We start from the raw sequence: 25,570 nt of genomic DNA, 5'->3' as shown, positions 1-25,570 counted from the left end.
TAGGAGGGCTTCTTAAACTTTTTCCACTCAAGACCCCTTCAGCACTTCTTAAATGGTGGGTAGGGCTGCAACCTACAGTTTAAGAAGCATTTGAGTAGCCTACAATGAAAATATCACTTCTATTTCCACTTCCACTGATCTCCGCCATTCACTTCCCTTCTAGCTCCTGGATTTCTTCATGAATATATCTCCGTAACATACATTGCAACCCCCACCTCCACTTCTACCAATCCTGGTTGTTTTTAAGTAAGGCGTCATGTTCCAGTCACAGATTTAATACCATCAAATTTCAGCGACAGCTAAGAGATCAAATTTACCTCCTTGTGTTAGAATCAATAGTTCACCTTGCCTGTTACCCATACTTAGAACACTTGTGTATCTGGAGCTACAGGTTTTGCTTCTGATTCCTTTCTTGGATATTATCCCGTATTTCTACATATCAAAACCACAACATAAAAGAGCAGGATTAAAAGGGCTTATCTCTCAGAATTATTGTAAGGCTCAAATGAGATAATGTTATCTGACATACAATGATAATACTGACAGTTCTGATGAACACCCAGGCTGTGACCAAAGTGGTTTATTTCAGTTTGGCATAATCAAATTAGTCTCATGTAGGAATTTTGAAAATTATTTTTGCAGCTATAGAAAAGTGAAAACCCAAGTTATTTTGCCTATTTACCTTAGTTCAAAGGAACACTAAATCAAGTTATTACACTGGTCTAGCTTTAGAAAAACACAAAAACTTTATATTATTTGTTTCTTCTGGTGATGGTAGTTTGAGAAGGATATATTACATGGGGAAAAATGTTGTATTTCCTCTTCAAAACTGGAGGGTGGAGGTAGATGGTGAAGAGTTTGAAGGAGAAAACATAACAAAATGTCAAGAATATAATACTGATCGTAGAATGCAGCCTGATGAGGTGGGATGAAGGCATGTAGAATTTACCTTCTATACCACCCTTTTCTTGGGCTAACATGGAAATCATTTTGTACTTCCTAGGTACACAAAGAACAACAGAGAGGAGGAGGCAGACTAGAATTATGCTGGATGGCAGAGAAAAGGTAAATTTGCTGTGGATAATCATGTGAATAAACGAGTTAATTGTAATTAAATCTGACTCAGCCAAGTGAAGGAAATATCGACCTGCATACTGGCTTTTTTCCACATAGTAACAATATTGATAAATAACAATAGCATGTAGAAAAATGACACAGGGTTTTTGAAGAGCAGTGTCCAAAGTACCCCAAAGTGTGCTATATCTATATATTTTTAAAGGGTTGCATACCTGTTCTACGAGCTGTTTTATCAAGGGCAGCCCTTCTAATGCTGAGCTGTCACAACCACTGGTCAACACACGGTCAAATCCTAGGGTTAGAAGGGTTTCTAGAGCCACCACTGGGTCCCGAACCATGTCAAAAGCTGAAAATACATAAAACAATCTGTATTTTGATCAAAGATCCTTCAGCATCTGAGAAATCCTGGGAGATGACATCCTAATTACAGAGCTGAATAAAACTCATCATTTCTGACAGGTACATCATACCATTTTAACTAAAACCCTGTAGGATATCCTACACAAAAAGTTCACAACAGAATGACAAAACAGGGCATTTTAATATCATTTTTGGCTTGAGATTTCACTCCAACTCTCTAAGATTCCCTCCCTCTACCTATAGCATATGTATGAAAGAAGTCAAAGACAACAGAAACCTTTTAGAGAAAAAGTCCTTTACCCTGGTACTCAGTACAAGTGCTACTACTGTACAGAAGTATGTTGGATGGGGAGGCTAGGTGAAGCAGTGAATAGAACACCGGCCCTGGAGTCAGGAGGACCTGAGTTCAAATCTGGCCTCAGACTCTTGACACACTTACTAGCCATGTGACTTTGGGCAAATCACTTAACCCCAACTGCCCTCCAGAAAGCAAAAAAAAAAAAAAAAGTAGTATGCTGGACAAGACAGGGACCCACAGTACTCCACCATTCTAATTTAACTGAAAAGTAGACTAAGTTGGCTACTAGGCCTTTTTACCTAGTGGCATCCCCTGACTTACCTTTGGCTACACCACCCTAATAGAATGAAAACCAAATTTGTGGAGCCCTAGAGAGGATCTCTCCAGAGAGATAAAACTTTCAGAAAGCTGAAAGCCATGGTGGAAAAGCTCTACCTCCCACCACTTCATATTTTCCTTCAAGGGGCCAGAAATTTGAGAGAAAACATAAATATATGAAATACCTTATATAGAGAGATATAGATATGGCTTCATATTTTAAAGCCCTGGCAATTCTAGAGCTCCGTTTTAGGAACAAAAATAATGCATTCTGTATATTTGCTATAAAATGTTCCTGTTTGGTATATTAAATTTTCAAATAAAGTTTATTTATACAACAGACAGTGGAAATGCTGACTCATTCTATTATAGTAAAAGAGTTAGTGGTCTACAGTGTATATACATTTAGAAATGAAGGTGGTAGGGGTGGCTAGGTGGCACACTGGCCCTGGAGTTAGGAGGACCTGAGTTCAAATTTGACCTCAGACACTTAATACTTGGGCAAGTCACTTAACCCCAATTGCCCTGCCTTCACCCTCCAAAAAGAAAAAAATAAAAAGAAATGAAGGTGATATAAAAACACATACAAAAAAATTAAGAATTTCTCTAAAAAAAAGGAATAAATGGATAGAAATGTTGATACATACTACACTCCCAGTTCTTTGAGGCCTCATCTACATAACAGAAATATACTCACCAATATACAGATTAAAAGTCAACAAGAGAAAATCTTTAAGGAAAGAAGGTTCAAGATCTTTCTAATAAAAATAGCAATACTCTTATATAAGCATAAATTATCAACATCTTACATCTGAAAATTGTGCTGTATTATTTATACTGGGAATCATAGTGCCCCCAAAGTCTTACTGCAAAAGACTTTTGGAATATCCTATACAAGAATAATATAATTGAAAGAGATGATCTTACATTAAAATCTTATTGCACAAGAAAATGCAAAACATGGATAAGAAACATTTTCCACACATTATTAAAAAAAAAATCTAATAATCCAAAACTTTCCAGTTTTTCAGGAAAAAAAATTTCATACTTGGCCTTGGTTGTCACTTCTTTAATTCATTCTTTGAATAATAAGTCCATGTAGGAATCTAAACGGAAATATTAAAACTCAAAAAAGGAAGCCCTAGTTTTTCCTTCTTTTCTTATGAGATGTTCATATTTTTAACTATGCTCAAGATGATAATTTCTTATGTAGTTATACATTTCAGTGCTGACAAAGTAACAAATGACTTTAAGTCTAAGGGTCCTAAAAATTAATTGTGTATGTATGCATATGTGTATGTATATATATATAAAATGCATATTTATGCATGTGTACATTCCATTTTCTCTTTCCTTTAAATTCCACCCAATAAAACACCTTTTTCCCTTAAAAATTTCTCAATATTTTACATATCTAAACCTGTGATTTCCATCAGTTTAAAGAAACCAATTGGCAAAGTGTAAAACTTTGTAGTTTAATTTTTGGGCTTAGTTTTCATAAGATATAGAAATATGTCCTATAAAACACTGCACTAGGTGAGGAAACTAGTCTGTTTTGATAGAACTTCCAAAAATATGTGACTCACCTCGGTGGAAAGTGACTGGCAGGGGACGGCAAGTGGCTGTAAAAAAAGAAAGTCATGTGATAAATACATGAAGTAAACATCACAGTTTATTATTAAAAAAAAAAAAAACCTGTATTACACAGATTTCAACCTCCCATTTCCAAAATCTCTCAGCTACTTCTATGAGGCAGTTAAATGGTAAACAAAGTCAAAGGAGAGTTACAAATTTTACTAAACTATAAGCTCACCAGGGGCAGGGACCTTGTCTTGTTTTTCGATCGATTCCCCAAAGCACAATACCTTACATAAGTGGGTGCTCAATAAATACATGAATGAGGAAATGACAATGAAATACACAAAAGACCCTGTCCCCTTCCTACCATTTTTAGACAAATAACTTTATAAAGACCTGGCAATTACACAAGCTCAGGGTTAAGACTGCTGCTTCTCCTCTTTTATCTATCCTATTTTCGACAAGAAACAGTATACTTTGGTCTAGAAATATGGGGCTCCCTTTTGTCCTACTTCATACTCCTACGCACCCCTCCTAATCCCACAGATAGTTTAAAATTAGTTTTACTGGAACAGGAGAAAAAGTCCTGGAAGAACCTCCCTCAGGCTCCATATGTACTCTAATTGTGGCAACAATATCAAAGAAATAGTAAACTCAAATTTAAAATAATTTAAAATGTTGCTCCTAGCTCCTCCTTTTCCCATACCATAAGACAGGCCTGCACAACCTGTAGCCCAGGCCGCCAAACGATGGTGGGCTGCAGGTTGTGCAGGCCTGCCCTAAGGCCTAAACCATTCTTTAATATTTTCCTGCCATGATTCTTCTGACAATTCAATTTTAATTCAAGTAGGTTATTGTACTAGGAACTGGGAGAGAAATGGAAATAAGCTATGGTTCATTCTGACATGGTGGTATTCTAAATAAAAGCTATCATACATTCCAGGTCTTATCCTGCCAAAAAAAGAAAAAAAAACGCTGAAGGTTTCTAAACAATATTATAATTAACTCATTCTTAGAAATGACTTCTGGGGTGGCTGGGTGGCACAGAGAATAGAATGCCAGTCCTGGAGTCAGAAGGACTTGAGTTCAAATCCAGCCTCAGACAATTAACAGTTACTATGTCACCTTGGGCAAGTCACTTAACCCCAACTGCCCTGCCTTTCCCCCTCCAAAAAGCAATAAAGAAAAAAAAAAAGGACTTCTAGGTAAAATAAATAAAAGCAATCTAATCAACACATATCCTAAAGCTAATATGTAAATGTAAATTAAGACCTATATGTAGACTAATTTACAAGCTTGCTACACCATAAAACTGCTAAGTAGGGTCTAACCATAAATATAGGGGGGGAAAAAAAACAACTCGAGTCTAGGCTTTCAAACACCATTAATCATAATTTTAAATAAAATCCGAATTAAACAAACTGGATTTCAAAATAGCTAAGTTATTAAGAACTTTACTATTTTGGAATAGATAATTTTTAAAATTCATTTTTGTCAACTCAAATTATTTTAGAAAATTAACCCAATTTTAGCTCATTATTTTTATTATCAACACATGTCTCTGGTTAACTTTGTTATTTTCAAAGTCATATCAATGTTTTTCTCTATTCTTGAGTAGGTCTTATACATAACAATACTGCAGCTGAAACAGTCCATTTACAAATGGTGCTGTTTCTGCATATACAGTGCAATGTATGTTTTAATGGTCATATATAGAAATATGTCCAAATTTAAAAACCACTTAAGACCATTCAAAATCATGATGACTATTAATACTGACTGGAGACAAATTCAATGAACAAACCAGTGTTCAAGTGGAAACTGTTAAACCTTTCACACTTCGAAGTTATTAAAGCAAAACTGTTAAAACCTGAATTCCTTAATGGGTTTACTGCTATTTTGCTTATATCGTGACATACAAATAGCAGTCTCTTTCAAAGCTTTTTGATATTTAGGTTGCATTTAAATAGTATTAATGTGTTGCCTGACAATGGGCTTTCAACAAATATTGTAGCAAGGAGTAACAAATATGAAATGAATAGATTTTTCTTTAAGCTTAATCACACTAGACAAGCAGGTTTATTCAACCTTTTACATATTAATATCTGTGGTCTGATTAATGGCTCTTCCCTACTCTAAACATCATCTTTAACAAATGACCTGGTTACTGGTATAGGAAAGGGTGATTGGAAAAAATAGGTATGTAATCAAGTAGTCTTTCAACATTGAGTACATATGGATATAATCACATTGTGGATAATTAAGAGGCCTTTCCATTTCAGCATTACATCCTTACATAAAAGTGCCATGCAGAGCTCGGTGTCAACATGTCCATCTTCAGTCAATGCCCCTAATACCAACCCATCAGCTCCATAAAGCTTGGCAAGTTGGATGTCTGCTTTCATGACCTCTACTTCCCGATCTGAATATAAGAAATCCCCTCCTCGTGGTCTGATCATCACAAAGACAGGGATCTGAATACACTGCTTAACCACTTGTAGAACACCTAGAAGAATACACAGGGAAAAGATAAAAATCCAAGCAGAGGCAATAAATTCTTAACTCTTAGAGATAAACATATGCAAAAATATCCTGGCCTCTTCAATCTGTTCTTTAATGTCAGCTGCAGCAGAAAAGGAAGAGCAAACTGCTTAGGCCAAAAGAAATGTAAGTAGAGGGTGGGAGTGGAGAAAAAGTGGGAAAAAACGCACAAGAGCCATGGCTAAGTACAGGCAACTGTAATGTTAGAAAGTAGCAAAGAGGACACTGAAATCTTTAAAGTACTTGTCATTCAAGGCTCTGTAAAACTTCTTGCAAAATCATGTACAACATACTCAGTTCTTTTGCTGGTAGGTGACATCTAAGGCCTAGCAGCTACAAGTTTCCATGTTCTGCCAGCAGAATCACTGAGATTCAAGTTTTTCCTCCCAAGTCTTCTGAAGTACTATTTAAAACCAACTCTAATGGTCCCTGTGTTCCAAAACCATGCAAATGCAAACTGCTTAGCCCCTTTTCTCAAAGAAAGAAATCTTCATAAAAGCTTCTGTTTTGAGGGATTATGCAAAGATACAGAAATGAAAACACATACACAGCACACAGCTAGCTAGGATTATAGATTTATGGTTGTAAAGGACCTCAGAGAATTATTCTAGCCCAACCCTCTCACTTTACACTTGAGGAAACCAAGGTTATTTGATGAATAAGGTCCTTTAGGCAGAAGGTACTAGGATCACATAGGATCACATAGTCAGACTTTGGTTTTCTGGACTGGATCTGTGATTTCACTGGAGGAGGGAAGGTACCAGTGAAGAGTTCTCCCAAGGCAGTTTAGCATTTCTTTACAACCAATAGTCTTAAGAGTTTCCTGCACTGGGAAGTTAAGGGATGTGTCCTGTGTCAGACAGCAGTAGGTGCCAGAAGTGGGATGTGATCCTAAGTTTTCCTGTCTCCAAGGTTAGTCCTTTGTACACTGACCCTTACTCAAAAAAAATTTTTTCTACCACAACACACTGCTTCCTAACAGTCATGAGTTCTCAAAATCTACATTATACTTAACTCAATTATGTTATAGCAATAGATGGTCAAATGAATGCAATAAAATCCAAAAACATTTGTTAAGCACCTGCTAGCTGTTCGATGCAATGGGGTGGGCCTAAAGGGTTTAACAAGGAGTTACTTAGAAGAAAAGGCACTCACCCATGCTGGGTGTAGTTCCTCCCTCCACCAAACCAGAACACAACTCAATTCGGCCAGCACCTGTGATAAAAGAGCTTAAAGGTCATCAGAAATCCCAGACAAAATCGAATTTATCTTTCTTTGTTCCAAATAGTCACCATAACAAGAAACTTTATCTTTTGATGCATCTAGCCCAACCCTCTCACTTTACACTTGAGGAAACCAATATTATTTGAGAACAGGCAGAAGGTCCAAGGGTCACACAGGTGCTAAGTCAGACTTTGGTTTTGGGGGATTTGTTATAGCCAAAGCAGATTCAATCACAGGATCTAAAAGTTAAAATCCTACTCAAGCTGTCTATAGGACTCCAAAGGAGACTATGAGGAAGGACCATGGAATAGGGGATAAGTTTCTAGATTGATCCCCAGTGGCACATTAAGTCTTTCTTATAGATTATAGGATTTGGTTCTGAGTAATTCCAAGTTATACTAGGACCAGGACATGGGCGTTATTAGTTAGACCCTATCCAGAGCTCAAAACCAGAAAACTTACAGGACTAGGGGTGCAGAAAATGCAAGCTGATGAAATGAAATTAGAATAGTGGCAAAGAATTAAAAGCCTGTAACCAGAATGTTGGAAATCTTTGAAGCTTCTTTTAACTAGACAATTCTAAAGTATGAAGGTGACCTTGGGGTAGGAGAAAAAGGATGTGTTAGTTGCTATGATACCAACAAATCTCTGAAATTATCTTTTAGGTTTAGTTAGTTTAGTTTGGTCAATGTTCCTATTCAGCAAAATGAAAGAGACATCTTCTTGATGCTCAATTTCATGCTGTGGGGCTGAACCAGATGATTGCCTCACATTCCCCTTACTATGATGCTTTAGTTTTCAAATTTTTTTTTTGCCTTTCTGAGGGCAATTGGGGTTAAGTAACTTGCCCCAGATTACACGGCTAGTTTTTTTGTGTGCGTGTTAAGTGTCTGAGGCCGGAACCAAACTCAGGTCCTCCTGACTCCAAGCTGGCGCTTTACTCATTGTGCCACCTAGCCACCCCATTTTCAAAGTTTTGTTGTCGCTTAGTCATTTTTCATTTGTTGGAATTTCCTTGGCAAAGATACTGTAATTGTTTGCCATTTCTTTCTCCAGCTCGTTTTACAAATGAGGAAACTGAGGCACAACGGGTAAAGTGACTTGCCCTGGGTCACACAGCTAGTTAGTGTTCAGGTCACATTTGAATACAGGAAGATGAATCTTCCTGACTCCAAGATAGGGGTTTTGTGCACTATGGCGCCATCTAGCTGCTGTTTTCAGTTACTTTTCACAAAATAAGAATTTTATCTCACTACTCATTTTCCAGAAGATGAAACTCAGAGAGGTAGGCTCTCCAGTACTTGTGATTACAACGGATTCCCTAGGGTCAGTTTGCAACCATGTGGGAAAGGATCAGAACACTTCATCCCCCCTCCCCTGTACCTCTTTTACCTCCTCTTTCTGCATTTATAGCCGACTCCACTGAATCCACACATACCTCCATTAGAAATCCATTTGATATTTCTAAAAGTTGCAAGGTACAAAAACAAATCTGTTAGTGGGCTGGACCATCCAGCAACTACATAGATAGACTACATTCAACTTCATGGTAGCCTAGAAAGCAACATTCACATTCACCAATGATGACAACTCCTCCCCCCCAACCTTGTGTGATACCCCCATTATTAAGCAGAGATCTAACCAGGAGCAGAGCAGCTGGAGCTTTAAGGAAATGAAAAATTAAAATAATCCCCCCAAACTACACAATGTTTTTCATTTATCTGCAGACAGCACTTCCCCAGCTGGGTCTAGACTTGGTTCAAGTCAAACAGTATTTATTAAGCACTCAATATAAACAATGGGGATAGAAAAATGGGCAAAAAAAAAAATCAGTCCCTGTTCTCAAGGAGCTCTCAGTCTAAGAGGGAAGACAACATGCAAACAACTATGTGCAAAAGAGACATTGCAACGATAAATATAATCCCAGGGTGGACAGGATAGATTCCATGCTGCTTGCCTCAGATGCCCCCAAATTCCTAGTTTCCTGCTTGGGTTGACAGTATCACAGAGACAGATTTGGAATGGAAGGGACCTCCAGCACTTGGTGCTCAGTGTCTGGTACATAGCAAGTGCTTAACAAATGTTTTCTGATTGATTATTGATAGGAGGCTGTCTAGACCAACCCATCTCATTTTACATATGAGTAAAGTGGGGGCAAGAGAGATTAAGTGACCTGCCCGAGGCCACACACTGAGTGTGACAGGAGTGGGGTACACAAATACACACAAACACACATATGTACGTACTCTTTTCCCCCTCACTTATGCAAAATGTTTGTGTTACTAAATAATGACAGCATCTACAAGTGCTGGTTCAAAGTGCTTCACAAGTCCTACCTTATTATATGCTCAGTAGGTGCCACTATTCACCCCATTTTGCAGAAAAGGAAACTGAGGCAAAGGGGGAGGGACTTGTCTCGGGTCACACAAGGGTCAGACACTGCTGGTACGTGTCAGAGGTCACTGCGGACCTCAGGTCTTCCGGCCTCCAGCACCCTGCCACCAGGCCAACCAGGCCAACACACGCCCCTTGGGAGCGGGCACTATTTATTTTCCCTGGTGCATCCCCAGGGCCTGGCTGAGCATTTTACAAACGCTTTGCTGACTCTGGCCCGGCCCCGCAACCCCACCCTCAACTCTCATTTTACAGATGATGAAACCGACGCCCGAAGAGGCTAGGCCTCGGCCAAGGTCACACCAGGCAGGGCCCAGGGTCGAGCGTGGCGTTCTTCCCGCGGCACCACTCAAGCCAAACGAGTTAAGCCTCGGCATCCCTCCGGTGGACCTCACCTTCCGGGATCGGGGCTATACGGACCCGCTTCCGCTCCTTGGAGATCCCCCGCCTCTTCATCTTCACAGCCTCGGCCCAGGGTGGCCGCGGTTGGGGTACCAGAGGCGCGCGCCCCCAACGATTCCTAGCCTTCCAGTCTCACCCCTTCCAGAGCCGGCTCCTCAGTGTCTCCGCCGGCGCAGGCGCAGTAGTAAAATTTCCGGCAACGAACCCCTTTGCGTCTGTGATCAGGTGATGAGAGTAGGCCCCACCCCCTGCGACGCGATCTGCGTGCCCCGGAAGTATTTTTCTTCTTTGGGAGGAAGCCGGCGTTGGGCTGCTGAGCAAGAGTGTCGTGCGGTGGCGATTTTGAGGCCCTCTAAGTTCCCCCTTCGGCAGTCACGTTCGCGATGCTGCGCTTACTCTTTCCTCCTCTAAAAGCGGTGCTGGGGAGTCCAGGCGTCCGGCTCCTGGCTACTAGGGGGGCTCCCCGGGTACGGGCGCCCCAGCAGGGGCTCTCAGGATCAGAGCTAGCTCAGAGAGAAGTGAAGTGCGGGTCTGGGGTCGGCCAGGGCGCAGAGGGGATGAAGCCCGGGGTGGAAGGGGGCCGGGAGCCCGAGGAATGCCCTTCCAATTCCTTGCCCGTTCTGTTGCTGCCCCGATTCCGCCCCACCCCTTTGCTTTGTGTATGTATCGTACCTGCCTGTGTGTGTGTTGCCTCGGTCCCCCAATAGAGAGTCAGTTCCTTGAAGATCAGGTGGGATAACGTACGTAAAGCGCTATGCGACCCCTAGAGTGCTTTGCAAATGCTAGGTGTTGTCGTTACAATGTAAAACAAGTAGCTGCCCAGAGATTTGAGCGCTGGTCTGGAAGACCTGGGGGCAAATGACAACCGCGCCCTGCCTCAGTTTCCTCAGATATAAAATGGGAATGATGAGAGCCCTTCACTCGCAGGGTTGTTGAACTGGTGGCTGCTAATTTCTTCCCTGATGGAGTTGTGTCCTATTTCCCGAGACATACTAAGCCCACGGGGTATTGCGCTTGGTTCTAGGGAAGACCCAGAGATAAATGAGGAGAATGCTAGAGTTGAAAGATCGAATTAGGAGGTCTGGGCCTCCCAGCTCAGCGACTTGCCACTTCCCAGCACTAAGCACAGGACCTGGAACCAGAGGACCTTAATATTGACTGGATGGATGAATGAATGAATGTATACCCTTTGGGAGTCATAAGCCTTCTGAGCCTCAGTTTCCTCATCTGAAAAAATCAGAGGAATGGACTAAATGATCTTTAGGATTTCTTCTAGTGATATATCATGTGTTCATAATGGTGTGTGATTGAGTCCCGGCTCTGACTTCGTAGGATCCTAGGTAAAAAGCTCAGGTTTTTAAAAAGGGGGCTCAGTTCCAGTCCACTTCTTTTATGTTATAAAGGCGAAACTGAGTTTTAGGCAAGTCCAAGTGACTTTCCCAGTTCTACATAGCTAATAAGTATCTGATGTAGGACTTGAATCCAGATCTTTCTGATTCCAAATCCAGCTGCTGCATACCACCCCCAAGTTGTGAAGAAAGCCCTTTGTAAAGGATACCATTATAATTTGTGAGTTTGATAAAATAATGTCCCCTGTCGTCAAGGAATTTATAACTACTAAGAATTGGACAAGACAATATGGTAGAAGAGCATAGTGTATACTAAGGGTAAAGGTTTAGCCTAGTGGAAGATCTTACCTTCATTCTAAAATCATGATATTTCTTCCCTTGGTCCTTAGTGTGGTTGCCATTATGGGCAAAAGCTCCCTCTCTTGCAAAGGCAGCATAGTACTCTGTCTGAAGTAGCTTTGCAGTCTGGAAGGGGGGCAGTGTCTATCCCAACGAAGGCTGTGGAGCGGGTTATGGGCCGTTGGCTCTTGGTCTGCAGTGGAACAGTGGCAGGAGCGGTTATTCTTGGTGGAGTGACTAGGTGAGCAGTCCCCAATAAAACTTGAAATGAATTGGGAGTTTCATCATCTGCTATTCAGTAAAAGAAGACACTTGTAATTATAATGGGGGAGGGGAGCTAGGTGATGGAATGGATAGAGTGCTGGACTTAAAGTCAGGAAGGCCCAAGTTCAAATCTAGACTCAGACACTTAGTAGCTGTGTGTCCCACTCCAGTACATTTGCCAAGAAAACTCCAATTGGGGTTATGAAGAGTCAGCACAACTGGAATAACGGAACAACAGATAATTCTGATGGGTTTTTCAAGAGCACAATAATGCAGAGTGAAAAGAGCACAAAATTCAGAGACAGGATGTGGGACAGACACTGCCATTAACTTGGGCAAATTATATAAAATTGGACTTCTGTTTCCTCATCTGTCAAATGAGGGGTTTGGACTATATTATCTCAAGCTCTTTTCAGATCTGAAATTTTGAGCCTCAAAATATACAGAATAACGGATCTTGTAGGAAAACTTGGTTTTAACAGATTTAGTATTGACTGAGCCAATGAAATTCTAGCAGGAAGAAAGGAAAAGATTAGAGAAAAGGTAGGATAAACTTGTGTGTGCCTGATAATGCTTTTAAGAAAAATTACCAAAAAAAAAAAAAAGCTATCATTGAGAGGAGGGAAAGCAGAATGTTATCCTTACTTAGCAAGGTTAAATTCAGATGTTTATTCCTTTAGTCTGTAATTAGTGGAGCCAGTAGATTTCTTTTAAGATCTTAATAGTATCCATTTCTATTTTCATCTTAAGGTTGACAGAGTCTGGACTCTCCATGGTAGATTGGCACTTGATAAAGGAGATGAAACCACCCACAAGCCAAGAGGAATGGGAAGCAGAGTTCCAAAAATACCAGCAGTTTCCAGAATTTAAAATGTAAGCACAATAATTTGAAAATAATAACAAATACCAAATGTTTATTGAGTGGAATTGAGTTTATTGAGTGGAAGTATGGGGGGAAACAAAGAATGAATCCCATAGAAACATCCTAATCTGCTTTAAACTGTTCATGAAATGTTTCAGAATATATCAGAGCCAGACACTAACAAAGAGAATCACTTAAGCCACGTGTTCCTATCAGAGCCAAACATTAACAAAGAGAATCACTTAAGCCACATGTTCCTAGACTATACCCAAAAGTCCAGGGCGGCCTTTTGGGCACTGATAGACTTGAGAATCCTGCAGGGGGATAGGATATTTCTTTGAAGAATGCCAGAGTAACACTGAAGATGCTGAATTTTCCTAAATGTATGTAAAATGCTGTTTGTTTCAAAGATACCAGCAAATGAGAGACTAGATCAACAATTTTACTTGACTTCCTAGAATCTGGAAGTTAAACTTCTTAATGTAGCTTGATTTTTTTGTATGTACATACACATGAAATCTCCCATTGACTAAGGTATACCCTGATGTTTAATCTCTTTAGTAAGGGGCAACTCCTGGCTTCAGGAAAACAAAAGGTATTTCCTATTTTTTAAGGCTATGCAATTGTACCTTTGTTTTGTCATGTTAAACTTAACTAAGAAAATATTTTCTTATTCTCCTTTATTGATTTCCCTTTCACCTAGCTTGAACCATAACATGACCTTGGCAGAATTCAAGTTTATCTGGTACATGGAGTATTCACACCGAATGTGGGGACGGATAGTGGGCCTAGCATATATCCTTCCCACTGTCTACTTTTGGAGAAAGGGCTGGCTCACTCATGGCATGAAAGGTCGTGTCCTTGCCCTCTGTGGCTTAGTCTGTTTCCAGGTGAGTTATACAAGATTCAAAGATTCTCAGAAATATCCACTTCAGCTTACAAATCAACCTATTTTTTTTTACTAAATAATGTTTTGTTTCAGTGTTATTGTTCCCTTCAGAATTAGAAAACCTTTAAGTATCATAACTATTTCTTTGTGCTATTGTATTTCCTCTTATAACTGGGGGTTGGACTAGATAATCTTTAGGTCCCTTCTAGCTGTAGATGTGTAATCCTTATAACATACCATAGAATATTTTGAAGTTGTGTCAGGGTGGCATTAGTTAAGAGTGGAGAGCTTGGGAAAGGGGGGTTTACCTTAAAATGGCATCGAGAAATCCAGGTGAACTAGAAAGCAGGTGAGAAATCAGAAATAGAGATTAGCTGAGCAGTAGAGACAGATTAGTCATTCCTTCCATCAGTAAACATCTACTATGTGCTAGTCACAGTGCCAAGCACTGGAAATACAGAAAGAAAAAGAAAAACAGGCCCTGCCCTCAAGGAGCTTACGGTATAAGACCACAATGGTGGGATGGTTATATTACAGCCTGGCCCTTTTTAGTACCAGTGAGGGAGCCACCTCACAACCAGTACTTTGTCCCTTTGAATCATTTGAACTGGTGGTTGCCCTTAGTGCTGTGACTTTGATGCCAGAGCAGAAAGGGATAAAGGTAGAAACAAAGTCTCTTAGATGAGGTAGGACCTAAAGCACATTTGAAAGCATTAGATTTTCAAAGTGTTCGAGGAGAAATATCCTGAAGCTACTCCACAAAAAATGAGTAGATGTTGGAGAAGGGATTTGTCTCACTGCGGAAGGGGAGAAATACTAATTTCTGGAATCTCAGGGACATGGGGGAACACTATTCATTTAGCCTTAATAAAGTTAAATTATTTCTCTCCAGGTATGTGGTGATGTGGTTAATTTGAATCATGTTATATCTTGCTTTCTCTCCATTTGTTGTTAGGGACTGCTGGGATGGTATATGGTGAAGAGCGGATTAGAAGAAAAGCCAGATTCTCACGACATCCCTCGGGTGAGCCAGTATCGCCTGGCTGCTCACCTGGGGTCGGCCCTTATCCTCTATTGTGCCAGCTTGTGGACCGCACTCTCCCTCTTACTTCCTCGAGACAAGGTAAGAGGCAGTCTACATTCCACAGACAGCTCCTGTGGTGTCTGTTTCTCCTCCTGCACTGATACTAGTGTAGGGGAACTGGGTGTCCTAGCTCATTGAAGATTTAGAAGTTAGTGACCTGTGGGAGATGGTTGACCTAAATAAAGCTTTCCTTATAATGAAGTCTACCAATGTTCTAGAAACAAAGTGTTGCCAAGAATGAAAGGAGCATTGAATTCTATGACCTAAGTAAGTCATAGAAGTCTGCATAATTTTTGGAAGAGACCTCAAGCAGTCACCCATAGGCAGAATCGATTTAAGGGCAGGACTTTATATCAGCATGCTAGTGTAGAATAAAGTCCATTGAAGATGACAAGAAGACAAAGTTTTAAATTAGGAAGTTGGAAGAAGTCTTACAAGAGTGGGACTTGTTTAGTTGTTTGTTTGTTTTTCTTGCATACCTTTGGTGGTGTCTGGGGAAGCCTACAGATTACTTCTCAGACAATTGCTGTTACAAGCATCAAATAAATACCTAGGATTACAAGGGAAGCCCAGTATGTTAACTTATAGTTAGGAACAGTTTTTTTAAAAAGCAAGCCCATGAACCTCAAGTTAAGAACCCCCTCACTAAAAGATCCAAACCCTAGACACTTGACTGTGGAAGGCACAAAGGAAGGAAGATAAGGAGATTCAGACCAAAGGTTATCTGTGACTTTAAGGTAATAGAATAAGAAAAGTGTTATATACTTAGTATTATCTTTATTACTTGTTGAATCCAAGAGAGTATAGTGAATGCAGAGTACTTTAGTGGTGTGATAGTATGTATTCTACATATTGATTCAGGGACACTATAACTGGACTGAATTAATGTGTAAGAGCAAGCTGTGACACATTTTATAGAGAAACATGATAATGATGTGGTTCTGTATTGTTCCTACATGACATTTTCATCATTGTTCACACTAATACACTTTATAGCAGGTGTGAAAAGTATAGTCTGTCCTAGAATGGCCAGAAAATAGCCGTTGATAGACTTTGGGTGAGATAATCATCTGGAGAAGTGGTTTGAAATTGAGAACTGGAGCTTGAGAGAGAGTTCTCATCTAGAGATATAGATTTGGGATTATCTCCATTAAAGTGATAAGTTGAAATTGAAAGAATGGGCAAACTCTTTGAGAGAGAGTGTAAATAGAAGGCTGAGTACAGAGATGAGAGGATCAAGGGATTTAAGAAGTGGACAGGAAGGAGAAGGAATTAAAGGTGAGAAGAAGCAGGCAGAAAGATAAGAGAAGCCAAGTGGAGCCACTAATTGAAAGATTTTTTTTTTCTTTTTGGAGGGCAGTTGGGGTTAAGTGACTTGCCCAAGGTCACACGGCTAGTTTTTTGTGTGTGTTTAGTGTCTGAGACCAGATTTGAACTCAGATCTTCCTGACTCCAGGGCTGGTGCTCTATTCACTGTGCCACCTAGCTGCCCAAAAGATTTACTTTTATTTTTTTTGCTTTTAGGAGGGGGAAGGCAGGGCAGTTGGGATTAAGCAACTTACCAAAGTCACACAGCTAGTAAGTGTTAAGTGTCTGAAGTCAGATTTGAACTCAGGTCCTCCTGACTCTAGGGCCAGTGCTCTGTTCATTGCACCACCTAGCTGCCCCTAATTGAAAGATTTTGATAGTGAAAGGAAGAAAAATAAGACAAGAGCCTATAGGACGGGTAAAGGCACAAGTAGAAGATTAACTTTTTTTTGGTAAATTTTTCATTTATTTTAAACTTAAATACAGAACAAAACAAAAAATTCCCATGTGCACAGTAGAACATAAGAGAGGATTCAATATAAAACCATAAATTTCCATTTCAAGAAAACCTATATAATAGACGATTAATTTTTGAGAGTAGAGACATCTCTTCTGTTTGGTTCATTCAAGAAATACTGATTGTTATAGAAGAGGAAGAAAGAATGGATATAAAAATCTATCTAGAAGTGGAGAGGAAGAAGGGTGGGGGTGTTCACATCTAATTGCCTTCCTCAAGACTAGGTGAGTATAGGGCAACCACACTGGCATACCCAAGATGGCTGCTAGCACAGGTTCTTAGATCTGCTTTACTAGGAAAGATAGCTTTATCTCTTAGTATAGATCTTTTCAAACATTGTAAAGCATTTTAACCTCCTGCATTAGCCACTTAATTGCCTTTATTCTTCAATTTTATTTGACTTTGAAAAAATGTGTTGCCTGTTTTTAGGTCTAGCAATATCATTTGCTAAGTGATTCATCTTCCTTTTGCTGTACAGTTGCTGGAAACCCGTCAGCTCCTGCAGTTGAGGAGATTTGCTCATGGGACGGCAGGCCTGGTTTTCCTTACAGCGCTTTCAGGTATGAAGTCTTGCTACCTGAATGCTACCATCATTTCATCCTGTGGTCCTCTTGTGATTCTTCATCCCTTCTTATTGCATTGCACCTCCCCAAGCCTTCTATTCATCACCCTCCCCCTCCCCTCTCCTCTCCCTTGCCCCTATCCCTTGCTGTTCAGCCTCTGTTTTCTCATCACCTTGATTCTCAAATATTGAGTCTGCATTTCTCCTTCTTTAATTTGCTAGTATTTCGTGACATCAAAACATAATTGATAAAAAAGCAGTGCTCTGAGTGATTAGAAAGCATTGCTTTAATCCCAGAGATGAGAGAGTTACTCTTAGCTTCACTTTAACAAATCAGTTTTGAATCTGTAATCCATAACTTTGTCTAAGCCTTCCCCCAAATGTATTTTTCACATGGAGCACCATCAAGGGTAAGGATTATTTCATAATCATTTAGTACTGCCAAAGGGCTTTTCCTAAAATGTGAATCTGACCATGTCCCTCCTGATCAGTGAACTCTGGGGCTCTCTATTGCCCCTTGATTAAATCTGAAGTCCTTTGTTGCCACTCAGCCCCAGCCAGCCTTTTTGATCTCCTTATACAGCACTACTCACCTAGCTGTTACTTGTTGTGCAGTATATTATGTAGGTATGTACCTGTGATTTTCTCCATTCAAACAGGTTTATTTTTGTCTTTGTGTCCACAGAGCCTGGCACATAATAGGTGCTTAATAAATGCTTGTGGATTGATTACCAGAATACCTCTATTACTTTTAGTATTTCTACCTTGTAGCACCAAGATAAAAATTGCAGCATATTGTTTTGTGGTGAATTGTTTTTTTTATATGTAAAAGGTATACTTGTTAGCTTCCCTCTTATTTTGAGTTTTTTAATTGATCTTGAACTACAGGGGCCTTTGTGGCAGGTCTGGATGCTGGACTTGTATACAACTCCTTCCCTAAGATGGGAGAGCGATGGATCCCAGAGGATCTCTTTACTTTCTCTCCAGTCCTTAGGAATGTCTTTGAGAATCCAACCATGGTGCAGTTTGATCACCGAATCCTGGTATGTTTGGTTTATCTTAGGAGGAAGCTGAAGTACAGGGGCTACTTTTACTAGATCTGTGGATCAGTATAGGATCTTTGACGTAATCCATTTCTGGCCTGGGATGGTTTGTCCCTCCTTAGACAGCCTAGTGACCCCCCCAGTCCCCAGGGCCTTTTATATTAACGCTCATCCTAGTGTAGACCTGCACTTGGACCACTAGCCACCATACCTGGCAGTTCAGTTCATTTCAACAAATATTTTTCAAGGGCTTGCCAAAATCAATATCGTGCTTAAGGCATTAGGAATACAAATACAAAAACAAAACTCCCCACCCTCAAGGAGTATACGTTCAACTGGTGTTTGCCAGATACCACTAGAACATAAAAGTAAAAGAATGATACAATCTTTGCCTTCAAGGAATTTATAATCTAATGGGATATGACATTAGAATACAGTAGAACGTAGGCTTCTTGGAGAGGGATTATTTATTGTTGTGGTTGTTGTGTCCTCAGGGCCAAGCATAGAGTGTAGAGCCTGGCATACAGGTGCTTAATAAATGTTGAATTAATTGAATGTGATATAAAATAGAATATGAAAAGGGTAAGGCAGAAAATGAAAATTTAAAGTATAAATAGTGGCAAAGAGCTTTGGAGTCTTTTATTTCTGTAAAGAGTATTTTATTTGTAGTTATATAAATCCTGTGTATGCTATAGTAGGTTCACAACCAGATATTTTGTGCATGTTGTATTTTGATGAAATTTTTCTTTGTACCTCTTCTTGGGTTTTATACAGATATGCTAATAATTTCTATAGTTCTATCTAATACTTTACCAAAGCTTTTTATTATTTTGTAGTACATAATGTCATGCAGTCATATAGCCAAACCAGCAGAGTACTGGGACTAAAAAGACGACCTTTACTTCTTGTTTTGTTTTGTTGCCTTTTGGAGGGGGGAAGGCAGGGCAGTTGGGGTTAAGTGACTTGCCCAAAGTCACACAGCTAGTAAGTGTTAAGTGTCTGAGGCCGGATTTGGGACCTTACTTCTAGGAGAAGTTTGTGGTCAAAGGCACTTTGCAGTTTCTATTCCACTGTCCTCACATTAAATTTTGGTCCTAAGCTTGTGTCCATATGTACTATCTATGCCAGGGGTGTAATATGTGTGTTTGTGTACACATGTAAATGTATACATATTCACATACATTTGAACTTAGGAGTGCATGTGTATTTGTATATAATGACGTGTATCTGTATGTGTCCACAAATAGATGAATAATCCTTACAGGTTATATGGCTGCAAGATATGACTTAGTCGGGGCGGCTAGGTGGCACAGTGAATAGAGCACCGGCCCTGGAGTCAGGAGGACCTGAGTTCAAATGTGGCCTCAGACACTTAACACAAAAACAAGCCGTGTGACCCTGGGCAAGTCACTTAATCCCAACTGCCCTCCAAAAAGAAAAAAAAAAAGAAGATATGACTTAGTCTCAGAAGAAGTAAAAGGAAGCATTACAGAGGGTGAAAGTGAGGTATATAGTAGGTAATAACAGACTGAAACATATGACAAATACGGATCTTCAAAAAATAACCAGATTAAGGATGTCATCAGGGATTTCCCTGACTGAAAAAGAAGATGGGCTGATTATATAGTGACAAGGAAGAATGACAGGTAGATAGCTCAGGGTCTCCATTGGTGTCTATACAAAGTCAGGAGAAAAGGAATCAGTAAACTTATGGGCAGGCAGCATGAGCAAGTCATTGAGGGGATATCCAAATCAATGAGATCACAGATCCATTTGAATACTAATTGTTTTTAATTTTTTTCATTGAATTTCTGGGGTTTTCTAAGTAAACCATCCTGTAATCTATGAATAGAGATAATTTTGCCTCTTCTTTACCTATGTTCATTCTCTCAGTTTCTTTTTCTTGCTGCTATTGACATTTCTAACACTATATCAAATGATAGTGAAAACTACAACCATGTTAGCTTTACCCAGATCTTTTGGGGAAAGCATTTCCATTGCAAACAATATTATCTCTCAGTCTGTACATCATTATAGATGGGCATTAGTAATGTTGCCAGAAAACAACATATATTTGCAAAGTATAAGGGGTGAAAGTTAGAAATTGGGGAAAAGTCATTATTTCTTCTGAGCAGCTCTGACCAGCTTTTCCTTTCTTGTAGGGAATTACTACAGTCACCGCCATTACTGGGCTTTACTTCCTCTCCCGGAGAATCCCCCTTCCTCGAAGGGCCAAAATGGCGGTGGCAACATTGCTGGCTGTGGCCTATGCACAGGTATTAACCACTTATAGGTGTAATGGGGAGAGCACAGGATTGAAGGTAGATAGACTTGGGTTCCAATCCTGGCTCTGCTCTCAGTACTTTTGTGACTTTGGACAAATCCTTTCAGCTTTTTTTTTTTTTTAATTAAGCAATCAGGGTTAAGTAACTTGCTCAAGGTTACACGGCCAGTTATCTCTGGGTGCGGTGCTGAGCGTCTGAGCCCGGGATTCGATCTCCAGGTCGTCCCAACACTGGAGCCGGTGCTCCCACTCGCTGAGCCACCTGGCTGCCCCAAATCCTTTCAGCTTTCGATGCCTTAGTCATGTATAAGATGAGGGTGTTCCTGTAAATTAGGACTAAGGGCCCTTCCAGCTCTTGGTCCTATAGTCCTATAATGATGACGATAATAATTGCCAACATTTATATAATACTTTACAGCTTCAGAGCATATTGCCTACATGATCTCCTTTAATCCTCACAACAAACCTGGGGTATAAAAGTAGTATGGGTCCTGTTATCATCCTCATTTGCATGTGAGGAAACTGAGGCCAGTGACTTGCCCATAGTCTTACAGCTGGTGAGTAGATGGCCAGGACTCAAATACTGATTTTAGTGTTTTTTCCATTATATCACATCTTTTAGTCTGAGCCTGCCCCTGATGTCACTGTGTCCTGCTCACAGCCCAGAGCTTTCCCACTCTATAATGAGGAGCAACAGAGATCTTGGAAATAGACATAGTTGACAAATATGTGATAAATGATTGCCTAGTCCAAGTGGATGATTACTTCCATTAAATAGCTGTTTCTGTTTAAGTCTCACCCCAGTTCCTGATCATGGCATGGAGGTGATCCTGGATGGTTATTGGCTCAGCAGGCCAATGTAGGTTTTGGCTTTGGGTATGTGCCAGTGACACACTGGTTGAGTTTTGTCTGGATCAGCCTAGCTGTGTTTGGAGGGGTTTATTGCCTTTGTGGTCTACAGGGGAATAACATTTTTATCTACAGAAATTCTCAAAGATTATTCAGATTGTGGAGGGCTAATGTGTAGGTAGAGGGAGTATTCATGCAGATGCAACCGTGGAACTTGGAAAGATTGATGGAAATTTAACAGAGGGGATGACCTGTGGATTTAGAGCTGGGTGAGTGAGACCTTAGAGGTCATAGAATCCAACTCCACTCATGGCTGAAGAAATGGAAATCCAGAGAGACCATTGACTGGTGAAGGCCAAGGCAGGAAGAAGCAGAGCTGGGTATTGACTCCTCGGTCTTGGGTCTTTCCCACCGTGCCATTCTGCATCCCTTTTGTCTGGATTTTCCCTCAGAACCAGGGATAGTGTCTTGAGCATAGTAGGAGCTTAATAATGAACCAGTGCCCCATGCTGTCTTTTCAGAACCATCCCAGCTAGATCATTTTTCCCTGATGTATGCCATCCCTTTTCTCATCCTCTTTTTACCATCAACCCTCTGACCTTATTTCCTCTCCAAGTTTCTCTTCCCACTGTTTACCAGGGATTTGCTTCCAGCCACAATACTCTTCTCATAACTGGGGTCCCTCTTCAGAATCAGGAGCTGGAAACCTGTATTCCTTAGCAATATCATGTTGTGGAAAGGGCTTTGGAGTCAGAGAAACTGGGTTCAAATCATGCCTCTGATGTCTGCTACCTGTGCAATCAGCCTTAGGCAAGTCACAAGGCAAGACTTTAATTTTCCTTATCTATACAAAGAAGAAGTTAGATTAGATCATCTCTGGAGTCCCTTCCAGCTCTAAATCTAGAATTCATTGACCCTGTGATCTTTTGTTGTTCAGTCATGTCCAACTCTTTGTGACCCCATTTGGGGTTTTCTTGGCAAAGATGCTGGAGTGATTTGCCGTGTTCTTCTCCAGCTCATTTAACAGATGAAGAAACTGAGGCAACAGGGCTACATGATTTGCCCAGGGTCACACAGCTAGTAGGTGTCTGGGGCTGGATTTGAACTCATGAAGAGGAGTATTCCTTGACTCCAGTCCAGGCATTCTAATTGCTGTGCCAACCCACAACATAGATGTGACCACTGACAGCACCTTCTCATGGGACTAAGAAATGAAGGACCCTTTGGGTTTGGGGCACCATGGTGTGTGCCTCCCCTCCCCCTGTTGTTTCCCTTTATGTTCTCTGTACTAATCTGCCCTTTTACCCTCTATGGATTATATACCATTAATTGTTATGGGATAGTCTCATTTTATTTTACATTTAATACTAATGAGAAAACAGATGGAAATGTAGAAGCCTATTTTATTTTGTCTGGCTGTATTTAGTTTCTTTTAAAAATCAATATTAACTACTATTGTTGTCATTCATTCACTTTGGTTTTGTTTGTTTTTCAACAGGTGGGCTTGGGCATTAGTACTCTACTAATGTATGTTCCAACTCCTTTGGCTGCAGTTCACCAGTCAGGGTCCCTGGCTTTGCTCAGCGTTGCACTTTGGCTCATGAATGAACTGCGGCGAATCCCAAAGTAATGCTCAGGGCAGCTACTTTCTGGGCTTTGCCCAGGCTTTTGAGAGCTCTTTATCAGGCATTGGGCTTCCCTCCTGCTGGATTGAGAAAATGATGTGGGAGGCAGATCAGATGATCAAGAATTAAGTTACTGGGCTGAGGATTCTTTTTCAAACAGAACAAAACTACCCTTCAGGTAGAGTGGTTGTGAATAGTTGTCACTTGCTTTTTAACATGATGTCTAAGATCCCTTCCAACTTTTAAGACTGATTCTTTTGATCCAACAGTACCACTGCTAGGTCTGTGTCCCAGAGAGATTTTAAAAAATGAAATGGAAAAAACCTATTTGTACAAAAATATTTCTAGCAACTCTTTTTTGTGGGGGCTAAGAATTGGAAACTGAGGGGATGCTCATCAGTTGGGGAATGGCTAAACAAGCTTTGGTATGTGATTGTAATGGAATACTACTGTGCTATAAGAAATGATGAGCAGGAGTATTTCAGCCTGGCAAGACCTACATGAACTGCTGCAAAGTGAAGTGAGCAGAACCAGGAGAACATTATGTGTAGCAACAGCAATATTGTACAATGAAGAACTGTGAATGACTTAGCTGTTCTCAGCAGCACAGTGATCCAAGACATTCCCAAAGGACTCGTGATGAAAAACGCTGTCTGCCTTCAGAGAAAGAATGGATGATTGTCTGAATACAGACGGGGATATACTGTTTTCTGGTTTTTTTGTTTGAGTCTTTTCTGGCACAAAATGTCATACGCGATCAAACATGTACAATCAGATTGCTTACCATCTCATTGAGGGAAGAAAGGAGGAAGAGAAGCATAGAAATCTGGAACTCAGAACTTTAAAAAAAAGTTAAAAGTTGTTTTTACATGTGACTAGGGAGAAAATAAATTATTATTTAAAAAGACTTTCTCATTCTGACTTAGTCTTATGGTATATGGAAACAAAATGTGAAGTATTTGTATTTACTCTATAAGGACTTCTCAAGCTGCTCCTTTGCCCCCTGGGGTGACTGTTTTCTGCCCCACCCGCAGCCCCAGAAGTAGCTTCTGTTATTGACATTTCCCTCTCTGGCAGACAACCTCTGTCCTCATGTTTCATTCCTTCAGTGCTCTTCTGGTTCAGCCACCACTAATAGGTTAATCGTGGGAGAGGCAAAAGCAAACCGACTCAAAGTCAGGGCATATGGCAGTATGCCTTTGGGCAAATAACCCAGCCTCACTAGGCTCCAGGTTTTAAAATGAGAAGATTTTACTAAACGATATCCAAAGTCCCTTCCAACTTTAAAATTCTATGTACGATTCCAGATAAATACACTGCTAACACACTAGCTGGCTAAATGTATTACCTTAGATAATGATGCTTTAACCGAGTAAAGTAATAGGATTTTTAGTCAAGTGGGCTGGGTAGAGGTTCCTTAAAGAATAACGGATTCTGCCCACATCGCATACACCTTCACAGACATTACAAGACTGAGCCAGAATCTTAGAGCTAGGGCCTGAACCTGGGATCTCACTGATGCAGGGGATAGCTGATGTGAAACCTCCCTCCACCTGATGCAGGGGATAGCTGATGTGAAACCTCCCTCCACCGACGTAGGTCAGTGCCTCCCCTGCACCTCTCCTTAGGTACCTAGAACATTGAGAAGTGATATGACTTACCCAGGGTCACACAGGCAGAAGAGGTTAGAGGCAGGGCTTCCTCTCCCGGCCTTTCTGGCTGCAAAGCTCTTTCTGCTTTGTCACATGGAGTAAAAATCTTAAGAATGAGAACTTTGGGGGCGGCCAGGTGGCACAGTAAGAGCACCAGCCCCAGTGTCAGGATGACCTGGAGATCGAATCCCAGGCTCAGACACTCAGCACCCACTCAGAAACACCTGGCCGTGTAACCTTGAGCAAGTTACTTAACCCCAATTGCTTAGGGGTGGCCAGGTGGCTCAGTGTGTAAAAGCACCGGCTCCAGTGTCGGGATGACCTGGGGATCAAATCCTGGCTCAGATACTTAGCGCCACACCCAGAAATAACTGGAAGTGTAACCTTGAGCAAGTTACTTAACCCCGATTGCTTTAAAAAAAGAATGAGAATTTTGGCACTGTCCAGTCCCCCCACCCTGGATGCCCAAGTGCCAAAGACAGCTTCATGGATATGTTGGTCAGTGGAGGAGCAGCAGCTGGTTCTGGGCAGTTTGGAGCCCCTTATTGTTTACCCAGTCTCTTTATTTTACACATAAGGAAACTAAGAACCAGAGAGGGGAAGGGGCTTAAAGTCCAAGGCCATGCAGTTTGTGGCAAAACCAAGGTCTAAAGCCCAAGAAGTGTCCTGACATGACTTGCTCATGCTTGTGTGCTCCTTGAGAGGGCTTTAGCACTGTACTCCTCTATTTCTGACTTCTTCCCCCCTTTCC

General features: G+C 40.7%; 2 protein-coding genes across 7 annotated transcripts in view; one reads left to right on the top strand and one right to left on the bottom strand.

Annotated features, from left to right (window-relative positions):
- CUTC (cutC copper transporter) overlaps window positions 1–25,570 on the bottom strand; it is a 304,182-nt gene that overhangs the window by 8,928 nt on the left and 269,684 nt on the right. The window contains exons 2-7 of one of the 3 annotated variants that reach the window (XM_069067181.1): window positions 10,186–10,352; window positions 8,789–8,860; window positions 7,328–7,387; window positions 5,928–6,137; window positions 3,640–3,675; window positions 1,290–1,423 (exon numbers count right to left, since the gene is read on the bottom strand). In XM_069067181.1, coding sequence (XP_068923282.1) covers window positions 1,290–1,423; window positions 3,640–3,675; window positions 5,928–6,137; window positions 7,328–7,387; window positions 8,789–8,860; window positions 10,186–10,246 — 573 coding nt within the window. In that variant the 5' untranslated portion in view covers window positions 10,247–10,352. Of the gene's footprint in view, window positions 1–1,289; window positions 1,424–3,639; window positions 3,676–5,927; window positions 6,138–7,327; window positions 7,388–8,788; window positions 8,861–10,185; window positions 10,353–25,570 lie in introns of those variants that run through there. The other 2 variants (XM_069067182.1, XM_069067183.1) reach the window with 2 other exon arrangements.
- COX15 (cytochrome c oxidase assembly homolog COX15) lies at window positions 10,449–24,074 on the top strand. Of its 4 annotated transcripts, none has more exons than XM_069067175.1 (9): window positions 10,449–10,659; window positions 11,931–12,121; window positions 12,895–13,017; window positions 13,710–13,896; window positions 14,851–15,018; window positions 17,283–17,364; window positions 18,255–18,409; window positions 20,572–20,685; window positions 23,041–24,074. In XM_069067175.1, exons 1-9 carry the CDS (start codon window positions 10,576–10,578, stop codon window positions 23,170–23,172), a joined length of 1,236 nt encoding a protein of 411 aa, XP_068923276.1. In that variant the 5' UTR covers window positions 10,449–10,575; the 3' UTR covers window positions 23,173–24,074. The 4 variants fall into 4 exon arrangements, with proteins under 4 accessions (XP_068923276.1, XP_068923274.1, XP_068923277.1 ...); XM_069067173.1 differs by having other exon boundaries at window positions 10,449–10,710; XM_069067174.1 differs by lacking the exon at window positions 10,449–10,659 and adding an exon at window positions 10,727–10,851.

Source organism: Petaurus breviceps, unplaced genomic scaffold, assembly GCF_028583685.1.
Source record: "Petaurus breviceps papuanus isolate PSGF00001 unplaced genomic scaffold, PetGlider_PUasm1.0 90740, whole genome shotgun sequence".
Classification (NCBI taxonomy): Eukaryota; Metazoa; Chordata; class Mammalia; order Diprotodontia; family Petauridae; genus Petaurus; species Petaurus breviceps.
This window is presented reverse-complemented; position numbering and strand designations above follow the sequence as displayed.